This window comes from Engystomops pustulosus, chromosome 9, assembly GCF_040894005.1.
Source record: "Engystomops pustulosus chromosome 9, aEngPut4.maternal, whole genome shotgun sequence".
Lineage (NCBI taxonomy): Eukaryota > Metazoa > Chordata > Amphibia > Anura > Leptodactylidae > Engystomops > Engystomops pustulosus.
Window position 1 is genome coordinate 18,315,826 of NC_092419.1, and position 27,586 is coordinate 18,343,411.

Below are 27,586 nucleotides of genomic sequence, written 5' to 3' on the forward strand. Positions count from 1 at the left end.
GTTGTCCCCGGGAGGAGTGCGGTGGTCTGCTGGAGAGCATGGACCACTTCCTGCTTCAGTGCCCCTTTAACACAGAGGTGTACAACCGGGTGGGCGCTTCCATCCATTGGCCCGGGTTGGCCGGTCTCTCCTATGCGGAGTGGGCCTATGGAGCATTCAGAGGCCTGGGTGGCCGGGACCGCTGCACGTTATTCCTAGTCAGTCTAGTGGTCAGGTACCACACGTGGAACGCACGGTGTTTAGTATCGACGCAGCGTAAAATCCTCCCGGTGGATGAGGTGGTTAGGAACATTCTGGGTGACCTGGTGAAGGTGCGCTCTCTGGAGTATGAGAGGCTGGGCACGGGGAGGGCCTCTCTCCTATGGAGGGGGTTCTCCTTTAGTGTCCCTTAGTCTGTCATCTCTCTCCTGGTGTTGGGCTGATGCTGCACTGTAGATTTTTGTTTTGTATCTGAGCATGTAGTGATGTAGGGGCTTGCAGGCGCCGAACCTGGGCTTTATGTGGTTTGGATTGATGATGTTGAGATTTTATTTGTATTCTGTTTTTCTTTATGTTATGTTGTTAATACTGTATATATTGTATATAGTGGGGTTTGGGATTAGTGTTAGGTTGGGAGGGGGGTGATGGTGGTGGGATTTACGAACAAGTGACCTTGGACTCTATGACCCTGGGCACTGGTCTGGACTACTTAACGCAAACTTTGGACGTTAGACCAGTGTCTGGGGGGAAGGGGAGGGTGCGGGCGAGGGATTTAGTTTAGTGTAGTGTTATGTGTATTTGTTATTATATATTGGAAAAAAAAAAAAAAAAAAAAAAATGGGTGTGGGATGTGATCTGTGTGGGGTGGTTTGTTATTAGAGGGTGTGGGGTGGGTTTATGTATATTTTATAGTCATTTATGTTTTATTTGTGGGTGTGGCTTTTCTTATTGTTTATTGGTTTGGTTTAGGTTGTGATAATTGGTTGGGTGGGGGTTGTGGTAATTGGTGTTCATTACGGTGTATTTTAAGTTATTGTTTTTACTAGGTGTGAATGTGGCTGGACCAGCAGGTAAGAGATTGTATATATTGTATGTTATGTTTTGTTTGTATTGTTATGTTTTTTACTTTTATATAAAATAAAAGATCTACAGGATGTAACTCAGGATCAGTACAGGATAAGTAATGTCATGTATGTACACAGTGACTGCACCAGCAGCGGAATAGTGAGTGCAGCTGTGGGGTATAATACAGGATGTAACTCAGGATCAGTACAGGATAAGTAATGTCATGTATGTACACAGTGACTCCACCAGCAGCAGAATAGTGAGTGCAGCTCTGGAGTATTATACAGGATGTAACTCAGGATCAGTACAGGATAAGTAATGTCATGTATGTACACAGTGACTGCACCAGCAGCAGAATAGTGAGTGCAGCTCTGGAGTATAATACAGGATGTAACTCAGGATCAGTACATGATAAGTAATGTCATGTATGTACACAGTGACTGCACCAGCAGCAGAATAATGAGTGCAGCTCTGGAGTATTATACAGGATGTAACTCAGGATCAGTACAGGATAAGTAATGTCATGTATGTACACAGTGACTGCACCAGCAGCAGAATAGTGAGTGCAGCTCTGGCGTATAATACAGGATGTAACTCAGGATCAGTACAGGATAAGTAATGTCATGTATGATCTCCTCTGTGGGATATAACGTTGTGTCTTGCGTGTTGCTTAGATCCGGCTTTCTCAGCATCGCTGGTGATATTTACACTCTACAGCCATTATTCCATCATGAGGCAGCAAATTGTAAATCTGCTTTTCTATGCTCCTGAAATGTCTGTATCTCTTCTGAATATTTTAAGGAGTCTGGGAAAGCTGGGTCATCATATCCTTATACCAATTCTTCTAAAGTCCTGAATCTATAATGTAATAACCTTCCTCTAAGAACAAATATTGCTACTCTTGCTATTCTGGGGATGGGGAAAGCTGGGTGATAAAATAATATTGTACTCTGCGGAATCGCTGTCACACAGAGACTAATAAATGTCAAGATAATCTGTCACTTTTCTAGACCTTCAGAATCTGTTCTATATATAATATCACTGATTAATCATTCCAGATTATGCATTATTCAATATTATGTTTAAATCCAAAATTATTGACTTAACCTTAAAGGAAATCTCCCATCATAATCCAACCTGATAAACCATGGACATTACTCATAGATCCAGGCACCGGGACTGTGGGAATCTTCTTATATCTATTATCAATGGCCTCCTTCCTTCTAATATCAACTTTTACAATTATGCTAATGAGCCTGAAGGACTCTGGGGGTGATACCAGAGACCCTGGTGTTACCAGAAACGTGCTGCAGCTTCACGGGCTATAACACTGTCTCACCCCCCCCCCCCCTCCCTCTGCCTCTGGTAACACCCCCAGAGCCCTTCTAGATAATCAGCATAATTTTAAAAGTTGATATTAGAAGGAAAGAGGCCATTGATAACAAATATAAGAAGATTCCCACAGTCACAGTGCCTGGATTATTGTGATTGATTTTGAATTTCCTTTAACTTCTATGTTCTTGGATCACTTGTTGCATTGACCCTTTAAATATATGAGAGATGATAGGAATTTATCACCTGGACACAAAGCCCTTCCTTAGCTCCACCCATCTCATTTAAATTCTGTCACACAACCAAAGCTGCATGCATAGCATTCTCTTATAGTTAGGAGTATCCTCCAGTCAAACCCAAAGCTGCACACACCATTCTATGTATCTATGCTTTCTGCTCCATTCACATCTAGAGCTGCCCCCCAATTCTGCTCCATTAATGTTGCCTACTCCATTCACATCCAGAGCTGCAGTCTCAATCCTGACTGTATCATGGAGCCACGCTCCGGGCTGCTTTTCTACTTCTATTTAATCAATGTTATCTACTCTATTCCTATCCAGAGCTGCAATCCCAGTACTGCTACAACCATCACATAATCAGGGTGGCCTTCTCTATTCACATCTAAAGCTGCGTTTAGAATTCCTCTACCAAAACATCTACAGTCTCAGATGTGATTCATCAATGTTCTCTACATCACGGACTCCCAGAGCTGCGTTCTTAATTCTGCTGGTTGTTCTCAAGCAGCCTGAATGTAATGTAGAAGATGGAATGCAGCTCTGGGTGTGACTAGAGTATGTGACCTTGGTATAAATGTCCTAGAAGGGGTTATGGCATGTAGGACACATGGGACACCCCCAATAAGAAAGCCCCCCGCGTGTGATATACAAGTCCTCTCCTCCATCTCCTCTGCTCCCGTGCGTCGCCCTGTCCCCAAATGTTTAGTAGACTCCATTAAACCCCATGGAAATATTTTTCTTATGAAATCATAATCTGTTACATTGTTTCAATATCGGCCCCTAAAATCCTCATTGGCTGCGGCGCCGGCGTTGGCGGCGTCCGCGGAGAGACTGGCGGCGGCAAAGGGTATAAAATATATGGAGTGAGACCGAACAGTAAAAGATCCGAAATGGCAAATAAAAAAAAGGAGCAAAAATGTTGCGATGTGAAATATTTTTCGGCGCTCATTGATTAGCTGGATGGCGGTTAACCCTGCGTGGGCCAGGGGGCGGCGGCCGTCATCACTTTACTTCTCGTCTGTAATAAAAATAGATTAAGTCGCAGCGAAACGGTAACAAGGCGGCGACACAACAGTAGTCGCCTAATGGAGCGCGGAAGATTGCGGCTAACTAGCTAAATAGATGCATACTGATTACAGGCCGCGCCGCCGCCACGTCCGGGGAAATAACTCGTCAGCCCCCTCGTTATGACAGCGCTCAGGGTCAGGGGGTGCCAATCATAAAGGGGGACCCTGCCCGGAGGTCTGAAGATTACTGGAGGTCAAACGCCGCAGTCTGTATACCGCTATAGCAAATACCCATATCCATAAATTTACATCTAATTAAATCAACACTCGTAATTATCACATGAGTCGTTTGGAACATGTCCATTACCTATAGAGCGAGGAAGCAGCCAATCAGTGAGCTGGAAACAAGCCAGGTCTATAATCATGGTTATTATGTATGGATGTGATCACAATAGAAATCTGTTACACTGTACACGTAGAGCACTACAACTCCCAGCATGACCCAACTACTGGACGTGACCATAACACAATCCAATATCAGAGCTTACAGTAATGTCCATCATTGTCTTATGTGTCTTTTTCTCTAGGAAAGGATCCAGGACAGCCCCTCCCCCGCCCCCTCCTTAGAGGATGGTCAGCGGCCCGGCAGCCATGCCTCCTCCCACCAGAGCAGTAGTGTCTCCAGCTCCCCCTCACAGCTAGACAACATTGCTGACCGTGTCCGTGAGTAACACCCCGACTCTATGTACCTCCTCGTGAGGAGTCTCTACCTCCACCTCTGTGCCCTTCCTCCTCATGAGGAGTCTCTACCTCCACCTCTCTGCCCTTCCTCCTCAGGAGGCGCCTCTACCTCCACCTCTCTGCCCTTCCTCCTCATGAGGCGTCTCTACCTCCACCTCTCTGCCCTTCCTCCTCAGGAGGCGTCTCTACCTCCACCTCTCTGCCCTTCCTCCTCAGGAGGCGTCTCCATCTCCATCTCTCTTCCCTTCCTCCCTTTACGAGGCGTCTCTACCTCCACCTCTCTGCCCTTCCTCCCTTTATGAGGCGTCTCTACCTCCACCTCTCTGCCCTTCCTCCTCATGAGGAGTCTCTACCTCCACCTCTCTGCCCTTCCTCCTCAGGAGGCGTCTCCATCTTCATCTCTCTTCCCTTCCTCCCTTTACGAGGCGTCTCTACCTCCACCTCTCTGCCCTTCCTCCCTTTATGAGGCGTCTCTACCTCCACCTCTCTGCCCTTCCTCCTCATGAGGAGTCTCTACCTCCACCTCTCTGTCCTTCCTCCTCATGAGGAGTCTCTACCCTCCACCTCTCTGTCCTTCCTCCTCAGGAGGCGTCTCTACCTCCACCTCTCTTCCCTTCCTCCTCAGGAGGCGTCTCTACCTCCACCTCTGTGCCCTTCCTCCTCAGGAGGCGTCTCTACCTCCACCTCTGTGCCCTTCCTCCTCCTAAGGCATCTCTACGTCCACCTCTCTGCCCTTCCTTCACATGAGGAGTCTCTACCTCCACCTCTCTGCCCTTCCTCCTCATGAGGAGTCTCTACCTCCACCTCTCTGCCCTTCCTCCTCGTGAGGAGTCTCTACCTCCACCTCTCTGCCCTTCCTCCTCAGGAGGCGCCTCTACCTCCACCTCTCTGCCCTTCCTCCTCAGGAGGCGCCTCTACCTCCACCTCTCTGCCCTTCCTCCTCATGAGGCGTCTCTACCTCCACCTCTCTGCCCTTCCTCCTCAGGAGGCGTCTCTACCTCCACCTCTCTGCCCTTCCTCCTCAGGAGGCGTCTCCATCTCTCTTCCCTTCCTCCCTTTACGAGGCGTCTCTACCTCCACCTCTCTGCCCTTCCTCCCTTTATGAGGCGTCTCTACCTCCACCTCTCTGCCCTTCCTCCTCAGGAGGCGTCTCTACCTCCACCTCTGTGCCCTTCCTCCCTTTATGAGGCATCTCTACCTCCACCTCTCTGCCCTTGCTCCTCAGGAGGCGTCTCTACCTCCACCTCTCTGCCCTTCCTCCCTTTATGAGGCGTCTCTACCTCCACCTCTGTGCCCTTCCTCCTCAGGAGGCGTCTCTACCTCCACCTCTGTGCCCTTCCTCCCTTTATGAGGTGTCTCTACCTCCACCTCTGTGCCCTTCCTCCTCAGGAGGCGTCTCTACCTCCACCTCTGTGCCCTTCCTCCCTTTATGAGGCATCTCTACCTCCACCTCTCTGCCCTTGCTCCTCAGGAGGCGTCTCTACCTCCACCTCTCTGCCCTTCCTCCCTTTATGAGGTGTCTCTACCTCCACCTCTGTGCCCTTCCTCCTCAGGAGGCGTCTCTACCTCCACCTCTGTGCCCTTTCTCCCTTTATGAGGCATCTCTACCTCCACCTCTCTGCCCTTGCTCCTCAGGAGTCGTCTCTTCCTCCACCTCTCTGCCCGTCCTCCCTTTATGAGGTGTCTCTACCTCCACCTCTGTGCCCTTCCTCCTCAGGAGGCGTCTCTACCTCCACCTCTGTGCCCTTCCTCCCTTTATGAGGCATCTCTACCTCCACCTCTCTGCCCTTGCTCCTCAGGAGGCGTCTCTACCTCCACCTCTCTGCCCTTCCTCCTCAGGAGGCGTCTCTACCTCCACCTCTCTGCCCTTCCTCCTTATAAGGCGTCTCTACCTCCACCTCTGTGCCCTTCCTCCCTTTATGAGTCGTCTCTACCTCCACCTCTGCTCTTTCCTCCCCATCTCTCTCTTTCCTGACTCCTCTCCCCAGTCTCTGAATATTTGCCCCTCTATTCTTCTGTCATTGTCTCCATTCCCTTTTACCTCCATATTGCCCTCATGTCATCACTGTTGCCCCTTTCCATCTGCTCCCCTATTATTGCCCCCTTATTCCTGCCCTTGTCTCCTCTATTTTTCCTTTGCCCCCCCCCCCTTCCCCCCATGTCCCTCAGTAACATCTTCTCTGTTTGCAGCTTTGTTAACCCGAGATGGAGACCTCACCGACCAAGATACTGGACCCAGCATCAAGAAGATGTTAAAGGAGAAAGGTAAGTGACCCCCGACGCCATCACCTACCCCTGACATAAACCCACCAGGTCCAATCCCTCCTGGGTGCAGATCTTGCGAGTGATGTTCGGGGTCTCCCGTGTATTAATGTGCGGCAGATCAGGAGACGTTGTGCGTTTGTATACGTCACGTACGGATTTCTGTTGCTTCTTACAGAATATTTCTGGATAATAAGTTTCATTGCAGTAAAATGAAAAGTTCCACAACTTTCTTATGGATGCAGTTCTATCATCTCTTTGCCACTTACCAGATCTCTGTTTGCTGTCAGTGAATAGAAATGTTTGTAACTCCATAGTCAGAAAAATCCGAACTAAAAAAAATGTCTCATCTCGTCCTGGACAAACTGAACAATCTCTTCCATCCTTTCTGCACTGATACATTGTAGCAGCCGAGAACCTGAGACAAGAGGACAAGAGTCTGCTCTGTACTCAGAGAGGATTGTCCAGACTAACACAGTGTGTCAAACCCTCAGCTGTGTGACTAGGGCAGGATATCACAGGTTGGATTATCTCTGCTACTAAGAAGATGGGGCAGGACGGGTCCACAGGATAGGGGTGACCATTGCACCTCCGCTAATCACAGGGGTGTTGTCACCTGCCCCTTTAAGACTCTGATCACCATCCCCCAGTTATTACAGGCCTGACAAATAGTAAGGAAAGTGGCGGCAGCGTCCTGGGGGGCTGGAGGTGAAATGTGATTATGTGCGGGGTCCTCCTTGTTATGCGCCGCGCACCGCTCACTATTGACTCTGTGATTCTAAGAAATGGGATTATCCGGTAGTTTCCTAAATGGGATTCCTGACACGGAGCGACACGTCAGCACTTTCAGCACACGCCGCAATCTGTACATGTCAGGCCCCGGGCGCATCAGATACTGTACAAAACATGTATCACAGCGTCACCACACGCATGTAACGCCCCAAATGTTTCATAAATGCGACATCACTGGCATCACAGGAGGTGCAGGTCACTAACAAGGAGAGAAGGTCAGAAGGTGCGAGCATGCAGACTGCAGCCAGTGCTATGTAATGTCCCTGGAGGGATGTCTATTCAGACCTCACACTGCTGTGCTCTGTGCTCTCTGCAGCCAGTGTTATGTATTGTCCCTGGAGAGATGTCTGTTCAGACCTCACACTGCTGTGTTCTGTGCTCTCTGCAGCCAGTGCTATGTAATGTCCCTGGAGGGATGTGTAATCAGACCTCACACTGCTGTGTTCTGTGCTCTCTGCAGCCAGTGCTATGTAATGTCCCTGGAGGGATGTCTGTGCAGACCTCACACTGCTGTGCTCTCTGCCCGCTGCAGCCAGTGTTATGTACTGACCCTGTAGAGATGTGTAATCATACCGTCGTGTGTATGTTGTAAGTAGCAGCAGGACTGTGATTGTACCTGGAGGTGTGTCCTTAGACTACTGTGCTCTCTGCAGCCAATGTTATGTATTGTCCCTGAGGGGTGTGTAGTCAGACCTCTGTGTAAGCTGTTAGTAGCAGCAGGACTGTGAAATATGGATTTATATTCCAGGTTTGAAGATCCTTCAAGTGCACTGGGAGCGTGTCCTCACACTACTGTGTGCTGTGCTCTCTGCAGCAGTGTTGGGTATTGTCCCTAGAGCTAGAATAAAAAAAAATAGTTATGTTTTTATTGTAATGTACACTCACATTGGTGAGGGAGATTTTGTGGCATATTGTCATAAATGGTCAGTAAAATCCCCATATACTGCTATATTGTAGTGTGGTGGTATATGGTAGGATCAATCAGACAACCTAGGGTTAATGTTACCTAGAGGGTCTGAAAAATAGTAAATAATACATTTTAAAAGCATAAAAATTCAAAGCACCCCCCCCCTTTCCCTAGAACTGATATAAAATAAACAGTAAAAATCATAACCATGTCAGGTATCGCCACATCCCAAACTGTCCGATCTATCAAAATAAAATAACGGTTATTCCCGGCGTTTAACCCAATAACAGAAAATAGACCCAAAGTCGTAAACAACACTTTTTTGCCATTTTGCAACATATTAAAAAAAAAATTTATAAATAGAGATCAAAAGTCCATACAGTCCTCAAAACGGTAACATTGAAAATGTCATTTCATCTTGCCAAAAAATGACATCCCCCTCAGCTCCGTACACCGAAGTATGAACAAGTTATTAGAGCCAGAAAATGGTAAAATGAAGAATTTGGTTTTAAGGTACCGAGGTACCTAATTTTAACACAAAAACCTAGGAAAACCTATTGACTTGAGCCGAGGGTGGGAAATACATTGGTCACAGCCTCCCCGGTATATACCCAGCCCCCTCCCCCCAGTATATAGCCAGAAGCCTATGTCCCCCAGTATATAGCCTGCCAGCCCCTGGCTTCCCCAGTATATAGCCTGCCAGCCCCTGGCTTCCCCAGTATATAGCCTGCCAGCCCCTGGCTTCCCCAGTATATAGCCTGCCAGCCCCTGGCTTCCCCAGTATATAGCCTGCCAGCCCCTGGCTTCCCCAGTATATAGCCTGCCAGCCCCTGGCTCCCCCAGTATATAGCCTGCCAGCCCCTGGCTCCCCCAGTGTATAGCCAGCAGCCTATGTCCCCCAGTATATAGCCAGCCCCTGGCTCCCCCAGTATATTGCCAGCCCCTGGCTCCCCCAGTATATAGCCTGCCAGCCCCTGGCTCCCCCAGTGTATAGCCAGCAGCCTATGTCCCCCAGTATATAGCCAGCCCCTGGCTCCCCCAGTATATTGCCAGCCCCTGGCTCCCCCAGTATATAGCCTGCCAGCCCCTGGCTCCCCCAGTGTATAGCCAGCAGCCTATGTCCCCCAGTATATAGCCAGCCCCTGGCTCCCCCAGTATATTGCCAGCCCCTGGCTCCCCCAGTATATAGCCTGCCAGCCCCTGGCTCCCCCAGTGTATAGCCAGCAGCCTATGTCCCCCAGTATATAGCCAGCCCCTGGCTCCCCCAGTATATTGCCAGCCCCTGGCTCCCCCAGTATATAGCCTGCCAGCCCCTGGCTCCCCCAGTGTATAGCCAGCAGCCTATGTCCCCCAGTATATAGCCTGCCAGCCCCTGACCCGGGTATGCCAAGCCTTTAATAAAAAAAAATATTAACACTGTACTCACCTTTCTGACACCCCCTGTAGGTCCTCTTCTTGCTTGGAATGCTCCAGTTCCTCTTCTGGTCCCTACACACGGCTGGCACGCACAATAACGTTAGCAGGGACCCGAAGAGGAGCCTGTGGGTCGCACAGTGAGAGACGTAAAATCCAAGCCTACAAGAAAATGGTTCATATGCGGGTTTTTACCTATTTCACTGCATTTGGTATTTTTTCCCGCTTCCCAGTACACAACATGGAATATTAAATACCGTCACTATGAAGTGCAATTTGTTATACAGAAAACAAGCCATCGCACAGCTCTGTACATGGAAATATAAAAAAGTTATAGGTGGGAAGTAAAAAATTAAAATGCAAAAAACATAAAAGGGCCCTTTAAGGTGTTAAGGAGTTAAAACCTAATATTCCATGAATTCCACAGGAATACAAAATGAAAAAGGTTTCTACATCAACTTCACAGTGATACAATGTTTCATTATTAGATCAGATAGAAAACCTTGTCTATGACTACATTCTAGAAGAAGACCTTTGTCTATGTTGTTAGTAGCAGCAGGACTGTGATAAATTTATTTATATTCCAGGATTGTAGCTTCTCCGAGTGCACTGAGGGGTGTGTCCTCACACTGCTGTGCTCTGAGCTCTCTGCAGCAGTGTTGGGTTTTGTCCCTAGCTATTCTTGCGCGGTGTGTGCTCTGCTGCACTGCATTGTGGGAGATGCATTGTTCTCTGTAGCTATATATTCCAGGAGCTGAGACGATCAGTTACCAGAACTTTTCCCAATGAGCTATGGATGTCCCCGGTGCAGATTTATAAGTGACTGGAGTATAAGGTTCTGTTTTGGATTGTTCCCATCTGCAGCAGTAAGTGATGTCGGGGGCCGCACAGGACGGGGGCGCTGCCCCCCTGCTCCTCAACACTGAAGTCATTATCAGAACATCTGAATCACAACCAAGAAGGAAACAGAATTCATCCATAAATTATACAATCAGTGAAATAAATATGTGCCCCCCCCTCCCCACCCCCAAAGAATAGAAGGCACCTAATGCGAGGGGCTCACATTTATTACGTGTGACAGGTAAGTGCGTGGCTGCGGCGCGGGCGGCATATGTCCTCACATCTGCTTCCAGTAATATCATCATGATTTTAAAAATGATTTATCGCTCGCCACATCGTAAATCGCCTGCAACGCGGTAACAAAGAATAAGGAAGCATCAAGCGCCAGCCGTAAGACGTGAACAAGGAGGGGGCAGCAGGGACTGACACATGGGGGGCACTTTATGTCAGCAGCTATGTTGACAACTCTAATATATTAACACTATCACTGCTGACAACCATGTATATCCTGTGTGAGGGGTAGTCACAGCACCGCCCCCTGCCTGTATATCCTGTGTGAGGGGTAGTCACAGCCCCGCCCCCCTGCCTGTATATCCTGTGTGAAAGGTAGTCACAGCCCCGCCCCCTGCCTGTATATCCTGTGTGAGAGGTAGTCACAGCCCTGCCCCCTGCCTGTATATCCTGTGTGAGGGGTAGTCACAGCCCCGCCCCCCTGCCTGTATATCCTGTGTGAGGGGTAGTCACAGCCCCACCTCCTGCCTGTATATCCTGTGTGAGAGGTGGTCACAGCCCCGCCCCCTGCCGGTATATCCTGTGTGAGAGGTAGTCACAGCCCCGCCCCCCTGCCTGTATATCCTGTGTGAAAGGTAGTCACAGCCCTGCCCCCTGCCTGTATATCCTGTGTGAGGGGTAGTCACAGCCCCGCCCCCCTGCCTGTATATCCTGTGTGAGGGGTAGTCACAGCCCCACCTCCTGCCTGTATATCCTGTGTGAGAGGTGGTCACAGCACCGCCCCCCTGCCGGTATATCCTGTGTGAGAGGTAGTCACAGCCCCGCCCCTGCCTGTATATCCTGTGTGAGAGGTAGTCACAGCCCCGCCCCCTGCCTGTATATCCTGTGTGAGAGGTGGTCACAGCCCCGCCCCCCTGCCGGTATATCCTGTGTGAGAGGTAGTCACAGCCCCGCCCCCTGCCTGTATATCCTGTGTGAGAGGTAGTCACAGCCCCGCCCCCTGCCGGTATATCCTGTGTGAGAGGTAGTCACAGCCCCGCCCCCCTGCCGGTATATCCTGTGTGAGAGGTAGTCACAGCCCCGCCCCCTGCCTGTATATCCTGTGTGAGAGGTAGTCACAGCCCCGCCCCCTGCCTGTATATCCTGTGTGAGAGGTGGTCACAGCCCCGCCCCCTGCCTGTATATCCTGTGTGAGAGGTGGTCACAGCCCCGCCCCCTGCCTGTATATCCTGTGTGAGAGGTAGTCACAGCCCCGCCCCTGCCTGTATATCCTGTGTGAGAGGTAGTCACAGCCCCGCCCCCTGCCTGTATATCCTGTGTGAGAGGTGGTCACAGCCCGCCCCCTGCCGGTATATCCTGTGTGAGAGGTAGTCACAGCCCCGCCCCCCTGCCGGTATATCCTGTGTGAGAGGTAGTCACAGCCCCGCCCCCTGCCTGTATATCCTGTGTGAGAGGTAGTCACAGCCCCGCCCCCTGCCTGTATATCCTGTGTGAGAGAGAGTCACAGCCCCGCCCCCCTGCCGGTATATCCTGTGTGAGAGGTAGTCACAGCCCCGCCCCCCTGCCGGTATATCCTGTGTGAGAGGTAGTCACAGCCCCGCCCCCTGCCTGTATATCCTGTGTGAGAGGTAGTCACAGCCCCGCCCCCCTGCCTGTATATCCTGTATGAGAGGTAGTCACAGCCCCGCTCACTGCCTGTATATCCTGTGTGAGAGGTAGTCACAGCCCCGCCTCCTGCCTGTATATCCTGTGAGAGGTAGTCACAGCCCCGCCTCCTGCCTGTATATCCTGTGAGAGGTAGTCACAGCCCCGCCCCCTGCCTGTATATCCTGTGTGAGAGGTAGTCACAGCCCCGCCCCCTGCCTGTATATCCTGTGTGAGAGGTAGTCACAGCCCTGCCCCCTGCCTGTATATCCTGTGTGAGGGGTAGTCACAGCCCCGCCCCCCTGCCTGTATATCCTGTGTGAGGGGTAGTCACAGCCCCACCTCCTGCCTGTATATCCTGTGTGAGAGGTGGTCACAGCCCCGCCCCCTGCCGGTATATCCTGTGTGAGAGGTAGTCACAGCCCCGCCCCCCTGCCTGTATATCCTGTGTGAAAGGTAGTCACAGCCCTGCCCCCTGCCTGTATATCCTGTGTGAGGGGTAGTCACAGCCCCGCCCCCCTGCCTGTATATCCTGTGTGAGGGGTAGTCACAGCCCCACCTCCTGCCTGTATATCCTGTGTGAGAGGTGGTCACAGCACCGCCCCCCTGCCGGTATATCCTGTGTGAGAGGTAGTCACAGCCCCGCCCCTGCCTGTATATCCTGTGTGAGAGGTAGTCACAGCCCCGCCCCCTGCCTGTATATCCTGTGTGAGAGGTGGTCACAGCCCCGCCCCCCTGCCGGTATATCCTGTGTGAGAGGTAGTCACAGCCCCGCCCCCTGCCTGTATATCCTGTGTGAGAGGTAGTCACAGCCCCGCCCCCTGCCGGTATATCCTGTGTGAGAGGTAGTCACAGCCCCGCCCCCCTGCCGGTATATCCTGTGTGAGAGGTAGTCACAGCCCCGCCCCCTGCCTGTATATCCTGTGTGAGAGGTAGTCACAGCCCCGCCCCCTGCCTGTATATCCTGTGTGAGAGGTGGTCACAGCCCCGCCCCCTGCCTGTATATCCTGTGTGAGAGGTGGTCACAGCCCCGCCCCCTGCCTGTATATCCTGTGTGAGAGGTAGTCACAGCCCCGCCCCTGCCTGTATATCCTGTGTGAGAGGTAGTCACAGCCCCGCCCCCTGCCTGTATATCCTGTGTGAGAGGTGGTCACAGCCCGCCCCCTGCCGGTATATCCTGTGTGAGAGGTAGTCACAGCCCCGCCCCCCTGCCGGTATATCCTGTGTGAGAGGTAGTCACAGCCCCGCCCCCTGCCTGTATATCCTGTGTGAGAGGTAGTCACAGCCCCGCCCCCTGCCTGTATATCCTGTGTGAGAGAGAGTCACAGCCCCGCCCCCCTGCCTGTATATCCTGTATGAGAGGTAGTCACAGCCCCGCTCACTGCCTGTATATCCTGTGTGAGAGGTAGTCACAGCCCCGCCTCCTGCCTGTATATCCTGTGAGAGGTAGTCACAGCCCCGCCTCCTGCCTGTATATCCTGTGAGAGGTAGTCACAGCCCCGCCCCCTGCCTGTATATCCTGTGTGAGAGGTAGTCACAGCCCCGCCCCCTGCCTGTATATCCTGTGTGAGAGGTAGTCACAGCCCCGCCCCCTGCCTGTATATCCTGTGTGAGAGGTAGTCACAGCCCCGCCCCCCTGCCTGTATATCCTGTGTGAGAGGTAGTCACAGCCCCGCCCCCCTGCCTGTATATCCTGTGTGAGGTAGTCACAGCCCCGCCCCCCTGCCTGTATATCCTGTGTGAGAGGTAGTCACAGCCCCGCCCCTTGCCTGTATATCCTGTGTGAGAGGTAGTCACAGCCCCACCCCCTGCCTGTATATCCTGTGTGAGAGGTAGGCACAGCCCCGCCCCCTGCCTGTATATCCTGTGTGAGAGGTAGGCACAGCCCCGCCCCCTGCCTGTTTATCCTGCGTGAGGGGTAGTCACAGCCCCGCCCCCTGCCTGTATATCCTGCGTGAGGGGTAGTCACAGCCCCGCCCCCTGCCTGTATATCCTGCGTGAGGGGTAGTCACAGCCCCGCCCCCTGCCTGTATATCCTGCGTGAGGGGTAGTCACAGCCCCGCCCCCTGCCTGTATATCCTGTGTGAGAGGTCACAGCCCCGCCCCCTGCCTGTATATCCTGTGTGAGAGGTAGTCACAGCCCCACCCCCTGCCTGTATATCCTGTGTGAGAGGTGGTCACAGCCCCGCCCCCTGCCGGTATATCCTGTGTGAGAGGTAGTCACAGCCCCGCCCCCCTGCCTGTATATCCTGTGTGAAAGGTAGTCACAGCCCCGCCCCCTGCCTGTATATCCTGTGTGAGAGGTAGTCACAGCCCTGCCCCCTGCCTGTATATCCTGTGTGAGGGGTAGTCACAGCCCCGCCCCCCTGCCTGTATATCCTGTGTGAGGGGTAGTCACAGCCCCACCTCCTGCCTGTATATCCTGTGTGAGAGGTGGTCACAGCCCCGCCCCCTGCCGGTATATCCTGTGTGAGAGGTAGTCACAGCCCTGCCCCCCTGCCTGTATATCCTGTGTGAAAGGTAGTCACAGCCCTGCCCCCTGCCTGTATATCCTGTGTGAGGGGTAGTCACAGCCCCGCCCCCCTGCCTGTATATCCTGTGTGAGGGGTAGTTACAGCCCCACCTCCTGCCTGTATATCCTGTGTGAGAGGTGGTCACAGCCCCGCCCCCTGCCTGTATATCCTGTGTGAGAGGTGGTCACAGCACCGCCCCCCTGCCGGTATATCCTGTGTGAGAGGTAGTCACAGCCCCGCCCCTGCCTGTATATCCTGTGTGAGAGGTAGTCACAGCCCCGCCCCCTGCCTGTATATCCTGTGTGAGAGGTAGTCACAGCCCCGCCCCCTGCCTGTATATCCTGTGTGAGAGGTGGTCACAGCCCGCCCCCTGCCGGTATATCCTGTGTGAGAGGTAGTCACAGCCCCGCCCCCCTGCCGGTATATCCTGTGTGAGAGGTAGTCACAGCCCCGCCCCCTGCCTGTATATCCTGTGTGAGAGGTAGTCACAGCCCCGCCCCCTGCCTGTATATCCTGTGTGAGAGAGAGTCACAGCCCCGCCCCCCTGCCTGTATATCCTGTATGAGAGGTAGTCACAGCCCCGCTCACTGCCTGTATATCCTGTGTGAGAGGTAGTCACAGCCCCGCCCCCTGCCTGTATATCCTGTGTGAGAGGTAGTCACAGCCCCGCCTCCTGCCTGTATATCCTGTGAGAGGTAGTCACAGCCCCGCCTCCTGCCTGTATATCCTGTGAGAGGTAGTCACAGCCCCGCCCCCTGCCTGTATATCCTGTGTGAGAGGTAGTCACAGCCCCGCCCCCTGCCTGTATATCCTGTGTGAGAGGTAGTCACAGCCCCGCCCCCTGCCTGTATATCCTGTGTGAGGGGTAGTCACAGCCCCACCTCCTGCCTGTATATCCTGTGTGAGAGGTGGTCACAGCCCCGCCCCCTGCCGGTATATCCTGTGTGAGAGGTAGTCACAGCCCCGCCCCCCTGCCGGTATATCCTGTGTGAGAGGTAGTCACAGCCCCGCCCCCTGCCTGTATATCCTGTGTGAGAGGTAGTCACAGCCCCGCCCCCTGCCTGTATATCCTGTGTGAGAGGTGGTCACAGCCCCGCCCCCTGCCTGTATATCCTGTGTGAGAGGTGGTCACAGCCCCGCCCCCTGCCGGTATATCCTGTGTGAGAGGTAGTCACAGCCCCGCCCCTGCCTGTATATCCTGTGTGAGAGGTAGTCACAGCCCCGCCCCCTGCCTGTATATCCTGTGTGAGAGGTCGTCACAGCCCGCCCCCTGCCGGTATATCCTGTGTGAGAGGTAGTCACAGCCCCGCCCCCCTGCCGGTATATCCTGTGTGAGAGGTAGTCACAGCCCCGCCCCCTGCCTGTATATCCTGTGTGAGAGGTAGTCACAGCCCCGCCCCCTGCCTGTATATCCTGTGTGAGAGAGAGTCACAGCCCCGCCCCCCTGCCTGTATATCCTGTATGAGAGGTAGTCACAGCCCCGCTCACTGCCTGTATATCCTGTGTGAGAGGTAGTCACAGCCCCGCCTCCTGCCTGTATATCCTGTGAGAGGTAGTCACAGCCCCGCCTCCTGCCTGTATATCCTGTGAGAGGTAGTCACAGCCCCGCCCCCTGCCTGTATATCCTGTGTGAGAGGTAGTCACAGCCCCGCCCCCTGCCTGTATATCCTGTGTGAGAGGTAGTCACAGCCCCGCCCCCTGCCTGTATATCCTGTGTGAGAGGTAGTCACAGCCCCGCCCCCCTGCCTGTATATCCTGTGTGAGAGGTAGTCACAGCCCCGCCCCCCTGCCTGTATATCCTGTGTGAGGTAGTCACAGCCCCGCCCCCCTGCCTGTATATCCTGTGTGAGAGGTAGTCACAGCCCCGCCCCCTGCCTGTATATCCTGTGTGAGAGGTAGTCACAGCCCCGCCCCCTGCCTGTATATCCTGTGTGAGAGGTAGGCACAGCCCCGCCCCCTGCCTGTATATCCTGTGTGAGAGGTAGGCACAGCCTTGCCCCCTGCCTGTTTATCCTGCGTGAGGGGTAGTCACAGCCCCGCCCCCTGCCTGTATATCCTGCGTGAGGGGTAGTCACAGCCCCGCCCCCTGCCTGTATATCCTGTGTGAGAGGTAGTCACAGCCCCGCCCCCTGCCTGTATATCCTGTGTGAGAGGTAGTCACAGCCCCGCCCCCTGCCTGTATATCCTGTGTGAGAGGTCACAGCCCCGCCCCCTGCCTGTATATCCTGTGTGAGAGGTAGTCACAGCCCCGCCCCCTGCCTGTATATCCTGTGTGAGAGGTAGTCACAGCCCCGCCCCCTGCCTGTATATCCTGTGTGAGAGGTAGTCACAGCCCCGCCCCCTGCCTGTATATCCTGTGTGAGAGGTAGTCACAGCCCCGCCCCCTGCCTGTATATCCTGTGTGAGAGGTAGTCACAGCCCCGCCCCCTGCCTATATATCCTGTGTGAGAGGTAGTCACAGCCCCGCCCCCTGCCTGTATATCCTGTGTGAGGGGTAGTCACAGCCCCGCCCTCTGGAGCAGGTAGGCAGACATGAGATTTTGCTCAGTTTGTGGATATCATTTCTTCCTCCTCTATGATATAATTCTCTCTCTGTAGATGGTACTGTCAGTGAGGCGCGAGGTTTGTGCCTCCTCCAGGTGCGGTGATGTCTGGCAGGATCTTCTCTTCATACTGTGATAAATGATCGTGTTATTTCCGGATCGCGGCTCCGGGAGTCTCCATCGCCTCAGAATCTGCCATTGCCAAAAGGAATGAGGTTATTTAAGGGGAAATAATGGGGGGACAGGTGCGGCGCAGGTGAGGCGGCGGCGGGGAGTCCGGGGACGTCTCCAGGGACGGAAAATTACAGGATTATTTTAGATTTTCAGTAAAACTCTCCAGATGGAAGATAAAAGGAGAAAATAGTAAGAAATGGTGAAAAATCATCACTTCTGTCCAGACGAAAGCAGAACTAATTATAGTAGAGGGCGGCGCTCCACCTCCCGGAGAGGGTACACGGCGCTATCCTCTAGTAATGGGACCGCGTTCTGCAGCAGTACTTCATCTGGAGTAGATTTAAAGAGCAGATTATCGTTACAGTGTGTCACTTTAGTAATGATCTCCCTGCCTGATCTCCACATTGTACTTCAGAGCAGCATTCTCACTTCTGCTTCCTCGTGCAGTGGGCTTGCTATAGGTGACGCCATGATGTAGGGTACGCAGAGTACTCGGGCTCGGTAATTCCTTGTAACTTTACTAAATCTTCATAAAACTGATCCACATTCTACGTATTGGTGTCTCCCAGGGTCTAGAGGGCACCCTAGTGCAGATCTCACAGACTATTCCCTGGAGAGATGCTGATAGTTTCCTCGCAGCGGCCGGTGATGATTATCAGGTCACATGACTGGAACGCCATCAGATTCATTATATCCTACATGAAGATATAGTAGGAATTAGAAGATGATCGCCTTCTGGACCCAGCGCGAGATGTGGCTGTACCTGGAACAGCCTCGCTACAGGAAGAGAAGGTTATAATACAACGTAACAAGTCTAGGCTCTCAGATACAGCACAGAGCTGGAGCAGTGAGGACACAGAGCAGCAGGAGAGGAACCAAGAGCAGTGAGGACACAGAGCAGCAGGAGAGGAACCAAGAGCAGTGAGGACACAGAGCAGCATGAGAGGAGCCAAGAGCAATGAGGACACAGAGCAGCAGGAGAGGAGCCAAGAGCAGTGAGGACACAGAGCGGAGCAGTGAGGACACAGAGCAGCATGAGAGGACCTGGAAGCAGTGAGGACACAAAGCGGCAGGAGAGGACCTGGCAGCAGTGAGGACACAAAGCGGCAGGAGAGGACCTGGCAGCAGTGAGGACACAGAGCAGCATGAGAGGACCTGGGAGCAGTGAGGACACAGAGCAGCAGGAGAGGAGCCAAGAGCAGTGAGGACACAGAGCGGAGCAGTGAGGACACAGAGCAGCATGAGAGGACCTGGGAGCAGTGAGGACACAGAGCAGCATGAGAGGACCTGGAAGCAGTGAGGACACCGAGCGGCAGGAGAGGACCTGGGAGCAATGAGGACACAGAGCAGCAGGAGAGGAGCCAAGAGCAGTGAGGACACAGAGCAGCAGGAGAGGACCTGGGAGCAATGAGGACACAGAGCAGCATGAGAGGACCTGGGAGCAGTGAGGACACAAAGCGGCAGGAGAGCACCTGGGAGCAGTGAGGACACAGCGGAGTGGCAGGAAAGGACCTGGGAGCAGTGAGGACACAGAGCAGCAGGAGAGGACCTGGGAGCAGCCGAGCTAGTCTCGGCTGTACTCGCCACCACTCGGCCTTCTGAATCAGTGACCGATTTGGTGGATCTGGAGTCGAAGTTATAGAAATTGAGGATCTCGAAGTTTGGCTTACTGACTCACTGACGTCATGTGCAGGTAGGATAAGCCTTTACCTGTTTTCACTGCTGCTTGATGACCGTGTCACCTGCACTGACCTATGCCTTGTTCTGCACTCACCTGACCACCTTGTTTCTGACCCAGTCTAGGCCTTAACATTTGTTACTCTAAGAGGTAGTGACCTGGTGGTCCCAATTAAACCTGACAAACCAATAGAAGAAATGTGCATTTACACCTGATGACCTCAAAAAGTTAACTACAAAGTTTAATCTCTTTACACACACAAAATAAATTCCCTGCCCCCCGCTTGTTTTTATGAGTTGTTGAGGCTCATCGTCTCTCTGCCAAGTTTTACAGACTTCCAGGGAAAGCTCAATGATATTCCTGCTTTGCATTAAACCAGTGCGGCGCCTAGCAGAGCCTCTCTGCCAGGTACAGCCTCTTACAAGGTAACCTTGTGTTTTCCCCGCAGCTTTCGGCTCCCTCCCCCCTCCTGCCTTGTTCCCGGTCCCCGGGGGCCACTTTCGGCGAGGTATAAACAGGAAACTAAAAGGTAGCTGCATCTGGTGGAAATCTGCGTTTCCCTTTATAAAAGTTCCTAAATGAGCGCAGGAGAAGTGATTATAAAGTAGCGCGCTGATCTCAGATAGGAGCGAGCCACGGCTTTGAGATAAGAACTTGACAAAAACGTGGGAAAAAAAAGATGCAAAACGTTTTACTTCTGAAAAAAAATTTTTTTTGGAGGAGATTAACATTTTCTCTGTCGCGTGCCAAGATTCGGCACATTTGAACGGCGAGCAGTTGGCGAGTTCTCAAAACCGATAAATAATGATGTTTGTGGCAGAAACAATTATCCTAAAAAATCATCTGAAAGTGCGCGGCGCCTTTTTGTTGCTTATAAAGACGACATTCAATTTATGGAGAGAGCGCGTTACATATGGGGCGTGAGAGCGCCACTTACATCTCGCAGCCAGTTCTTAAGCACCCTGGCTCATTGATGTGCGCAGAGCGCCGGCGCCGTGGCTTTTGAAGTTCGGTTTCCGTGACACCGAGCTTTTTAATCGTTCTGTCGAGTCGCTTGACATCTGTTAGAGCGGATTCGGGAAAACTTCTGTGGCTCCTCCTTTAATGGGATGGTTCGGAACTTGCACTTCTATGTGAGAGGAAAGTAATTAGTATTAGTCATCGGGGTACTTGCCTTCTTTGGGATTGTTTAACAAGATATAATAGGCCCCACCCCTGAGGCTTTTGTATATTATAGGGGGCATTAGATCAAAGGTATGCTGGCACTTCCCGCTGAGCTAGATGAGAGAAGGAGCTGCATTAATACAGTATGGACAGAGTTGTTTCATTGTTCTCTTGGCTCACTTACCTTCTATTGCAGGGGATTCACAACATTTCGGATTATTCTCCAAGATAAAACCCCTGAGGCCCCTGTATAATACAAGAAACCTTTATGGGCTTCAGAGCTTTACAAGCCAGGGTTTGGTCACATTTAGCTGGAGAGTGTGCTGGCACTTCCTGCTGGAGTAGAGGGGAGAGGAAGCTGCATTATCACAGTATGGACTCCAAGGTTTTCACATTTTCTTTTCAATGCTGATACAAAACGTATAGTAGAAGTCACTGGAGCACAACAATCCTAAAGATGATATAATTGGCCCCGCCCCTGAGGATTTTGTATATTATAGAGGTCATTAGACTGAGGGTGAGCTGGCACTTCCCCCTGGGGTAGATGAGAGAAGGAGCTGCATCATCACCGTATGTACACAAAGTTTTTCAATTATTCTGTTGATCTATGGAAACTTTTTCTAGCCCCTTCTTTTCTACAAAGACGTAGGCTTTAAGTATTGGGGACCTTCTTAAGGATCGTTTTACCAAAATATAATCCCCACCACCCGAAGCTTTTGTATACTACAGAGGTCGCTAGAAGGTAGTGGTAGATGAGAGAAGGAACAGATGCAAAGGCTCTGTTTCTTTGGAGTCCCTTTGCTTCTGTTGGAGGGTTTACCAAAAAAGTCTGCACCTCCTCCTTTACTACAAGGATTCAAGAGTAAGTTACAAGCACTTTTCTGGCACTACAATTATTAAAAGCCTTCATTTTGGGGCTTATTATGTTTATTTCTTATAGGAGGAGCCTAGATACAACTTCTTGCTGGAGTCTGCTGGGACTTCCTACTGCGGGAGAGGAAAGGGAGCAGCAGCACCACAGCATGGACACAGTTTTATTCAATCTTCTTAGTTCACTTTACATTGTTTACAGAAGATTCTGTAAAACTCCTGTAGTTCCTCATGCTCTACAGTTAATTCAAACTTTAGCTTTTGTGTTCAAGGAAAGTAATTGGCAACGAGAATCAGAGAAAATTAACGTCCACTGGAATCGTGCAGTACAGGAGGCGCTGAGCGAGACCCGGGGAGGTCTGGTTGTATAGAGTTTGGATTTACCCTGGTATTTCCTGCTGTGAGAAAGAACCACATTAAAGTAAAGATGAGTAATTCTCATACACAGTGGGGCTCATTTACTAAGGGTCCGCGGAGCGCATTTTCATTGGATTACCCTAGAATTTCCATTTTGCGCCTAATTGCCGCCGGACTCTGGTGCACGCGATCGGATTTTTGCGCATCAGCGCCTGCTTGCACGCGACAGAAATGGGGGGTGGGCGGGCCGTTGGACAACCCGACGGATTCGGAAAAACCGCAGAATTTAAAAAAGAATTTGTGTCGGAAGATCAGCACTTACATACACCGGGAAGAAGCAGGTGAACTCCGCCGGACCTCGGCGCAGCAGCGACACCTTGTGGATATCGGGCGCACGCCCTTGGTGAATCCCGGCAGAACCCGAATCCTCGTCGGACAATGCGCCGCAGGATCGTGACTGGACCGGGTAAGTAAATGTGCCCCATTATGTTAGTTGTTCTATTACACTTTCATGATCAGGATTGAGCTGGACCCATTAGAGGGAATAATTCTGTTCTGGGTCATCGGAAGGATCTCATAGGTTAGTTCTCATCCCGGGAGCAGGAGTTCTATGGAGGACATTGTATCCAGCGAGATTCCATTCATATCATAGAATTGCATTATATCCTCAGGAGATGGGGGCTTAGCTCCACCCACCAAATTTTAAGGGGTAGTCTATCGCAATCCCCATCCTTCTATAATTTAAGATTTTAAAAACTTTGCATTTCTTCCAATTACTGCGAGGATTGAGAAATAATCCGCGGAGACGCTCCATGTCTCTTTACTAGTTTGACTCCCAGAACATCATCAGACGTTTCGCCTCGTCCCTCGTCGCCCATTAAACCTTATCAAGCCATAAACGCTAATTCACAAAATAATCAGCGACTTTCTGCCAAGCGTACGCATCGCCGCTAGTAAATAACGAGGATGGGAAGTCGTATAAATTGCCCAGCGCCGCGGCGGATAGAGAGAAGGGGATGTGCAGGCGTTATAGAGGGGCCGCGGGCGGGAAGCCAACGCCACCACCAGGCCACAAAACCAAAGGCGGAATTTATTATCCCCTGCAAATTGATTTTGGACGCCTTTCATTTGCCATTGCTCTTAGTTCGCGACACGACGCGTTCCGCTCGCTCATCTCTTCTTCGCTCTGTGATCTAAAAGAATCAAATATTGAACAGATCAACCGGGAGAAAGTGATGGAGGGAGACGTATCAGATGTAGGAGATATGGAGGGGGGGGCAGGCACTGGGTCCACACAGCACAGAGTATTTCAGGAGAGCAGTGGGAGATCACAGACCGATATTAACTCCTGTACACCATTTTCAGAGCCATTTTTTAAGTTATTTTAAAAAAAAGGTTTTTATTTTAAAATTGAATTTATTTTCAGTAGTTTTTCTGATCTGTTTTTGGTTTCTCTCTGATGACAGTCTCTGGCCGCTCTCTCTATCCGATGGCTCGGTCTCTGGCCGCTCTCTCTCTGTGATGGCTGTCTCTAGCCGCTCTCTTTCTGTCTGACAGCTCGGTCTCTAGCCCCTCGCTCTCTATCCGACGGCTCGGTCTCTGGCCGCTCTCTTTATCTGACAGCTCTGTCTCTGGTCGCTCGCTCTCTCTATCCGACGGCTCGGTCTCTGGTCGCTCTCTCTATCTGACAGCTCTCTCTGGTCGCTCTCTCTGACAGCTCTGTCTCTGGTCGCTCGCTCTCTCTATCCGATGGCTCGGTCTCTGGTCGCTCTCTTTATCTGACAGCTCTGTCTCTGATCGCTCGCTCTCTCTATCCGATGGCTCGGTCTCTGGTCGCTCGCTCTCTCTATCCGATGGCTCGGTCTCTGGTCGCTCTCTTTATCTGACAGCTCTGTCTCTGATCGCTCGCTCTCTCTATCCGATGGCTCGGTCTCTGGTCGCTCGCTCTCTCTATCTGACAGCTCGGTCTCTGGCCGCTCTCGCTCTCTCTATCCGACGGCTCGGTCTCCTCTGTCTCTGACTGTTCTGTGTCCAGAATATTTTAGGAGAGGATTGTCCTGAACGTTTGGGAGGTAACATACAGAGTCACATAGTTGAAGGTCCAGGATCCCCAGCAGCACAGAGATATTCAGGATAGGACTGAGCCAATATTGTGAGAGCTCATACTGGCAGCAGGGGTCTCTTCTATTCTGTGGGTCAAACCTTTACAGTGCAGTGAGTGCTGTGTTGGCTTCTGCAGAGTATTGCGCCGCTTCCATGAGAGTATTTCAGGGGAGTCTGCAGATTGGGGTCACCTTCCTCTTATCCGGTGGGTCTCACCTCTCGCCCTTGCTGTAGATATGGCCCATCCAGCAGTATTATTGCCGCGCTCGGCGCCCCCTTCCTTCTGCTGGCGGTCGCCGTGTGACTGACAGCTCTGTCAGGTAGTGAATGAAGACTGACAGTGTAATATCAAAACTGCAGCGTTCACAAAACTCCGGCCAGAAGTTTTTTCATGACGCAGCGTTTTTATTGTGAAAGACGGCAATTTATTATTTTTTTTTTCTACTTCACAATAAATGTATCATTTTCTTTCTGGAGCGAAGAATTTGTTTTGCTCAATAAAGACAGAAGTTGTTTCTTAGATGGATCTTGTTTAACCCCTCCTGTGCCAGCGCCGGTCTCTGTGACCTCCGGGCAGCGCTGACTATGGGAATTCTCTGCAGAATCCTGGACTCTTTGACCTCCGCTGCAGTAACCATAGTGATGTAGCACTAGCCAATCACAGCCCACCGGCCTCCGCCAAACCATTTTATTAAATGTTGGGCAAAATTCATAAGGTATTAGTAAAAAAAAATAATAATCAGAAAAAATTTAGGAAATACAGTGAAATGTAGAGTATTGATTACTGGCCACTTTGCACAACTTGAGAACTTCATATTAGCAACAATGTATCCAGCCGCAACCAGTAGCGCCATCACATTCCGTAGTTTTACGGATTCTGGGAGAAATATAAATAAAATAAGACATTACAGAGTAACAACAGCCAAATGAAACAATAGGAGTGAGGGCCCTGATCACAAGAGCTTACAGTCTATGAGGATGAAGGGGTGACACACGAGCTTACAGTCTATGAGGATGTGGGGGTGACACAAGAGCTTACAGTCTATGAGGATGAGGGGGTGACACAAGAGCTTACAGTCTATGAGGATGAGGGGTGACACAAGAGCTTACAGTCTATGAGGATGAGGGGTGACATGAGAGCTTACAGTCTATGAGGATGAGGGGAAGACACAAGAGCTTACAGTCTATGAACATGATGGGGGGACACAAGAGCTTACAGTCTATGAGGATGAGGGGGTGACACAAGAGCTTACAGTCTATGAGGATGAGGGGTGACACAAGAGCTTACAGTCTATGAGGATGAGGGGGGACACAAGAGCTTACAGTCTATGAGGATGAGGGGTGACACAAGAGCTTAAAGTCTATGAGGATGTGGGGGTGACACAAGAGCTTACAGTCTATGAGGATGAGGGGGTGACACAAGAGCTTACAGTCTATGAGGATGAGGGGTGACACAAGAGCTTACAGTCTATGAGGATGAGGGGGTGACACAAGAGCTTACAGTCTATGAGGATGTGGGGGTGACACAAGAGCTTACAGTCTATGAGGATGTGGGGGTGACACAAGAGCTTACAGTCTATGAGGATGTGGGGGTGACACAAGAGCTTACAGTCTATGAGGATGAGGGGGTGACACAAGAGCTTACAGTCTATGAGGATGAGGGGTGACACAAGAGCTTACAGTCTATGAGGATGAGGAGGTGACACGAGAGCTTACAGTCTATGAGGATAAGGGGGTGACACAAGAGCTTACAGTCTATGAGGATGAGGGGGGGACACAAAAGATATAAACTTGTATAATGGTCCAGCCATTTTTATAAGGGGATGGAATTAAATAATTTAATGAATAAAAAATGCTGCTGCTTGAACCAACCATCAGCCGCATCTTATATACAAAGTCCATGGACCGTGGGACTGCAGAGAAGCATTTCCCGGATAACAGACGGGGAGTACCCAGAATTGTGATAAGCTTGCCTAAATAAGTGAGTTTTAAGAGAACGTTTGAAGCATTGGGGGTTGGTTATTAGTCTGATAGTCCGGGGTAGGGCACTCCACAGAATTGGTGCAGCTCTGGAGAAATCCTGGAGACATGAGTTGGAAGTTCGAATTAAGGAAGAGAATAATCTAAGATCACTGACGGATCGAAGAGCACGGGTTGGACGATAGACTGAGATGAGAGAGGAGAGGCAGGGAGGTGTAGCATCATGCAGAGCTTTGTGGATGAGGGTTATTAACTTAAACTGTATTTGGAAGGAGACGGGCAAACAGCGCAGTGACTGGAGGCATCCGTGTAGCAGCCACAACTGCACAACACACGCGTGTGACAGTGTATCCAGCCGCGACCACACGACACCTTGACCACACTACACATGCGAGCCTCCAGTTTAAACCCTTTAAAGGAAACCTACCACCACAAATCTACCTATAAAGGTAGATCGGGTGGTAGGTGAATCAATGGGACGTGAGGATAGCCCTTTTAAGGGCTAATCCTCACGTCCCCGCACTGTTTTATAAACTTTTATTACTTATATATGTTAATTTACTTATGCGGCTACCGGGGCGTGGAGTAGCCGCATCTGAGGTTACACGAGGCGGCTACTCCACGCCCCGGTAGCCACATTACCCCTCCTACTCACCATGTTCGGCGCGCAGCTGCTCGTAGCTGCGCGCCCTCGTCCGCCGATCCTGCCGTCTGCGCATGCGCCGAACAGCAGGCCCGCGCCTGCGCAGCCCCGGCTTCAGAGCAGTGACCGCGCAGGCGCGGGCCTGCTGTTCTGCGCATGCGCAGACGGCAGGATCGGCGGACGAGGGCGCGCAGCTACGAGCAGCTCCGCGCCGAACATGGTGAGTAGGAGGGGTAATGTGGCTACCGGGGCGTGGAGTAGCCGCCTCGTGTAACCTCAGATGCGGCTACTCCACGCCCCGGTAGCCGCATAAGTAAATTAACATATATAAGTAATAAAAGTTTATAAAACAGTGCGGGGACGTGAGGATTAGCCCTTAAAAGGGCTATCCTCACGTCCCATTGATTCACCTACCACCCGATCTACCTTTATAGGTAGATTTGTGGTGGTAGGTGCCCTTTAAAGAGGAGCAGACTTGTTAAAGGGACGGGTGTGGACACTTCACCCTGCCATTACACTTTGAGCTTAATGAATTGTTGAAGCCATTAGGTTGGTGTAACGTTGCCGCATCCATGAGCATTTGCCACGGTCTCCAGTGCAGCGGCGCTCATAACCGGCTCCTCATTAATACCAGAACCCCCTTTATTTACGCCACAGAGAAGTTTTTGATGATTATTCTCTAATCGCATGAAATGACTTCATCTCCTTGTGAATGTTTGTGTCGCTGCTTCTTCATACAAACATCTGAGACGTCCTTGTTCTTCTAAGGCGAGTCAATAAAACCCTGCAGGGACCCCCTTTAGTGACGGGGGAGGGTGGGCAGCAGAGGTCTTCACAGCCGCAATAACTTTATATACACTAATTATTCTCCTCTGATGGACACAGCTTCTCTCCTATTATATGATACAACACGTAACCTCCACATACAGAGACCGAACTACTAGTTATATTAGTGTTAAATAGTATCACACTGCTCTCCCGATACTATGTGTGTGCTGTGTGCAGAGTCTCCAGTGTATCCTATGAGATGTAACATCACACTGCCTGTCTATACTATCTGTGTGTGCTGTGTGCAGAGTCTCCAGTGTATCCTATGAGATGTGACATCACAC

General features: G+C 51.4%; 1 protein-coding gene across 1 annotated transcript in view; it reads left to right on the forward strand.

Annotated features, from left to right (window-relative positions):
• Window positions 1–27,586, forward strand: part of DACH2 (dachshund family transcription factor 2) — a 226,968-nt gene that overhangs the window by 163,056 nt on the left and 36,326 nt on the right. Inside the window, exons 6-7 of the mRNA XM_072123223.1 lie at window positions 4,207–4,342; window positions 6,551–6,625. Of these exons, the coding sequence (XP_071979324.1) occupies window positions 4,207–4,342; window positions 6,551–6,625 (211 nt within the window). The remainder of the gene's footprint in view (window positions 1–4,206; window positions 4,343–6,550; window positions 6,626–27,586) is intronic.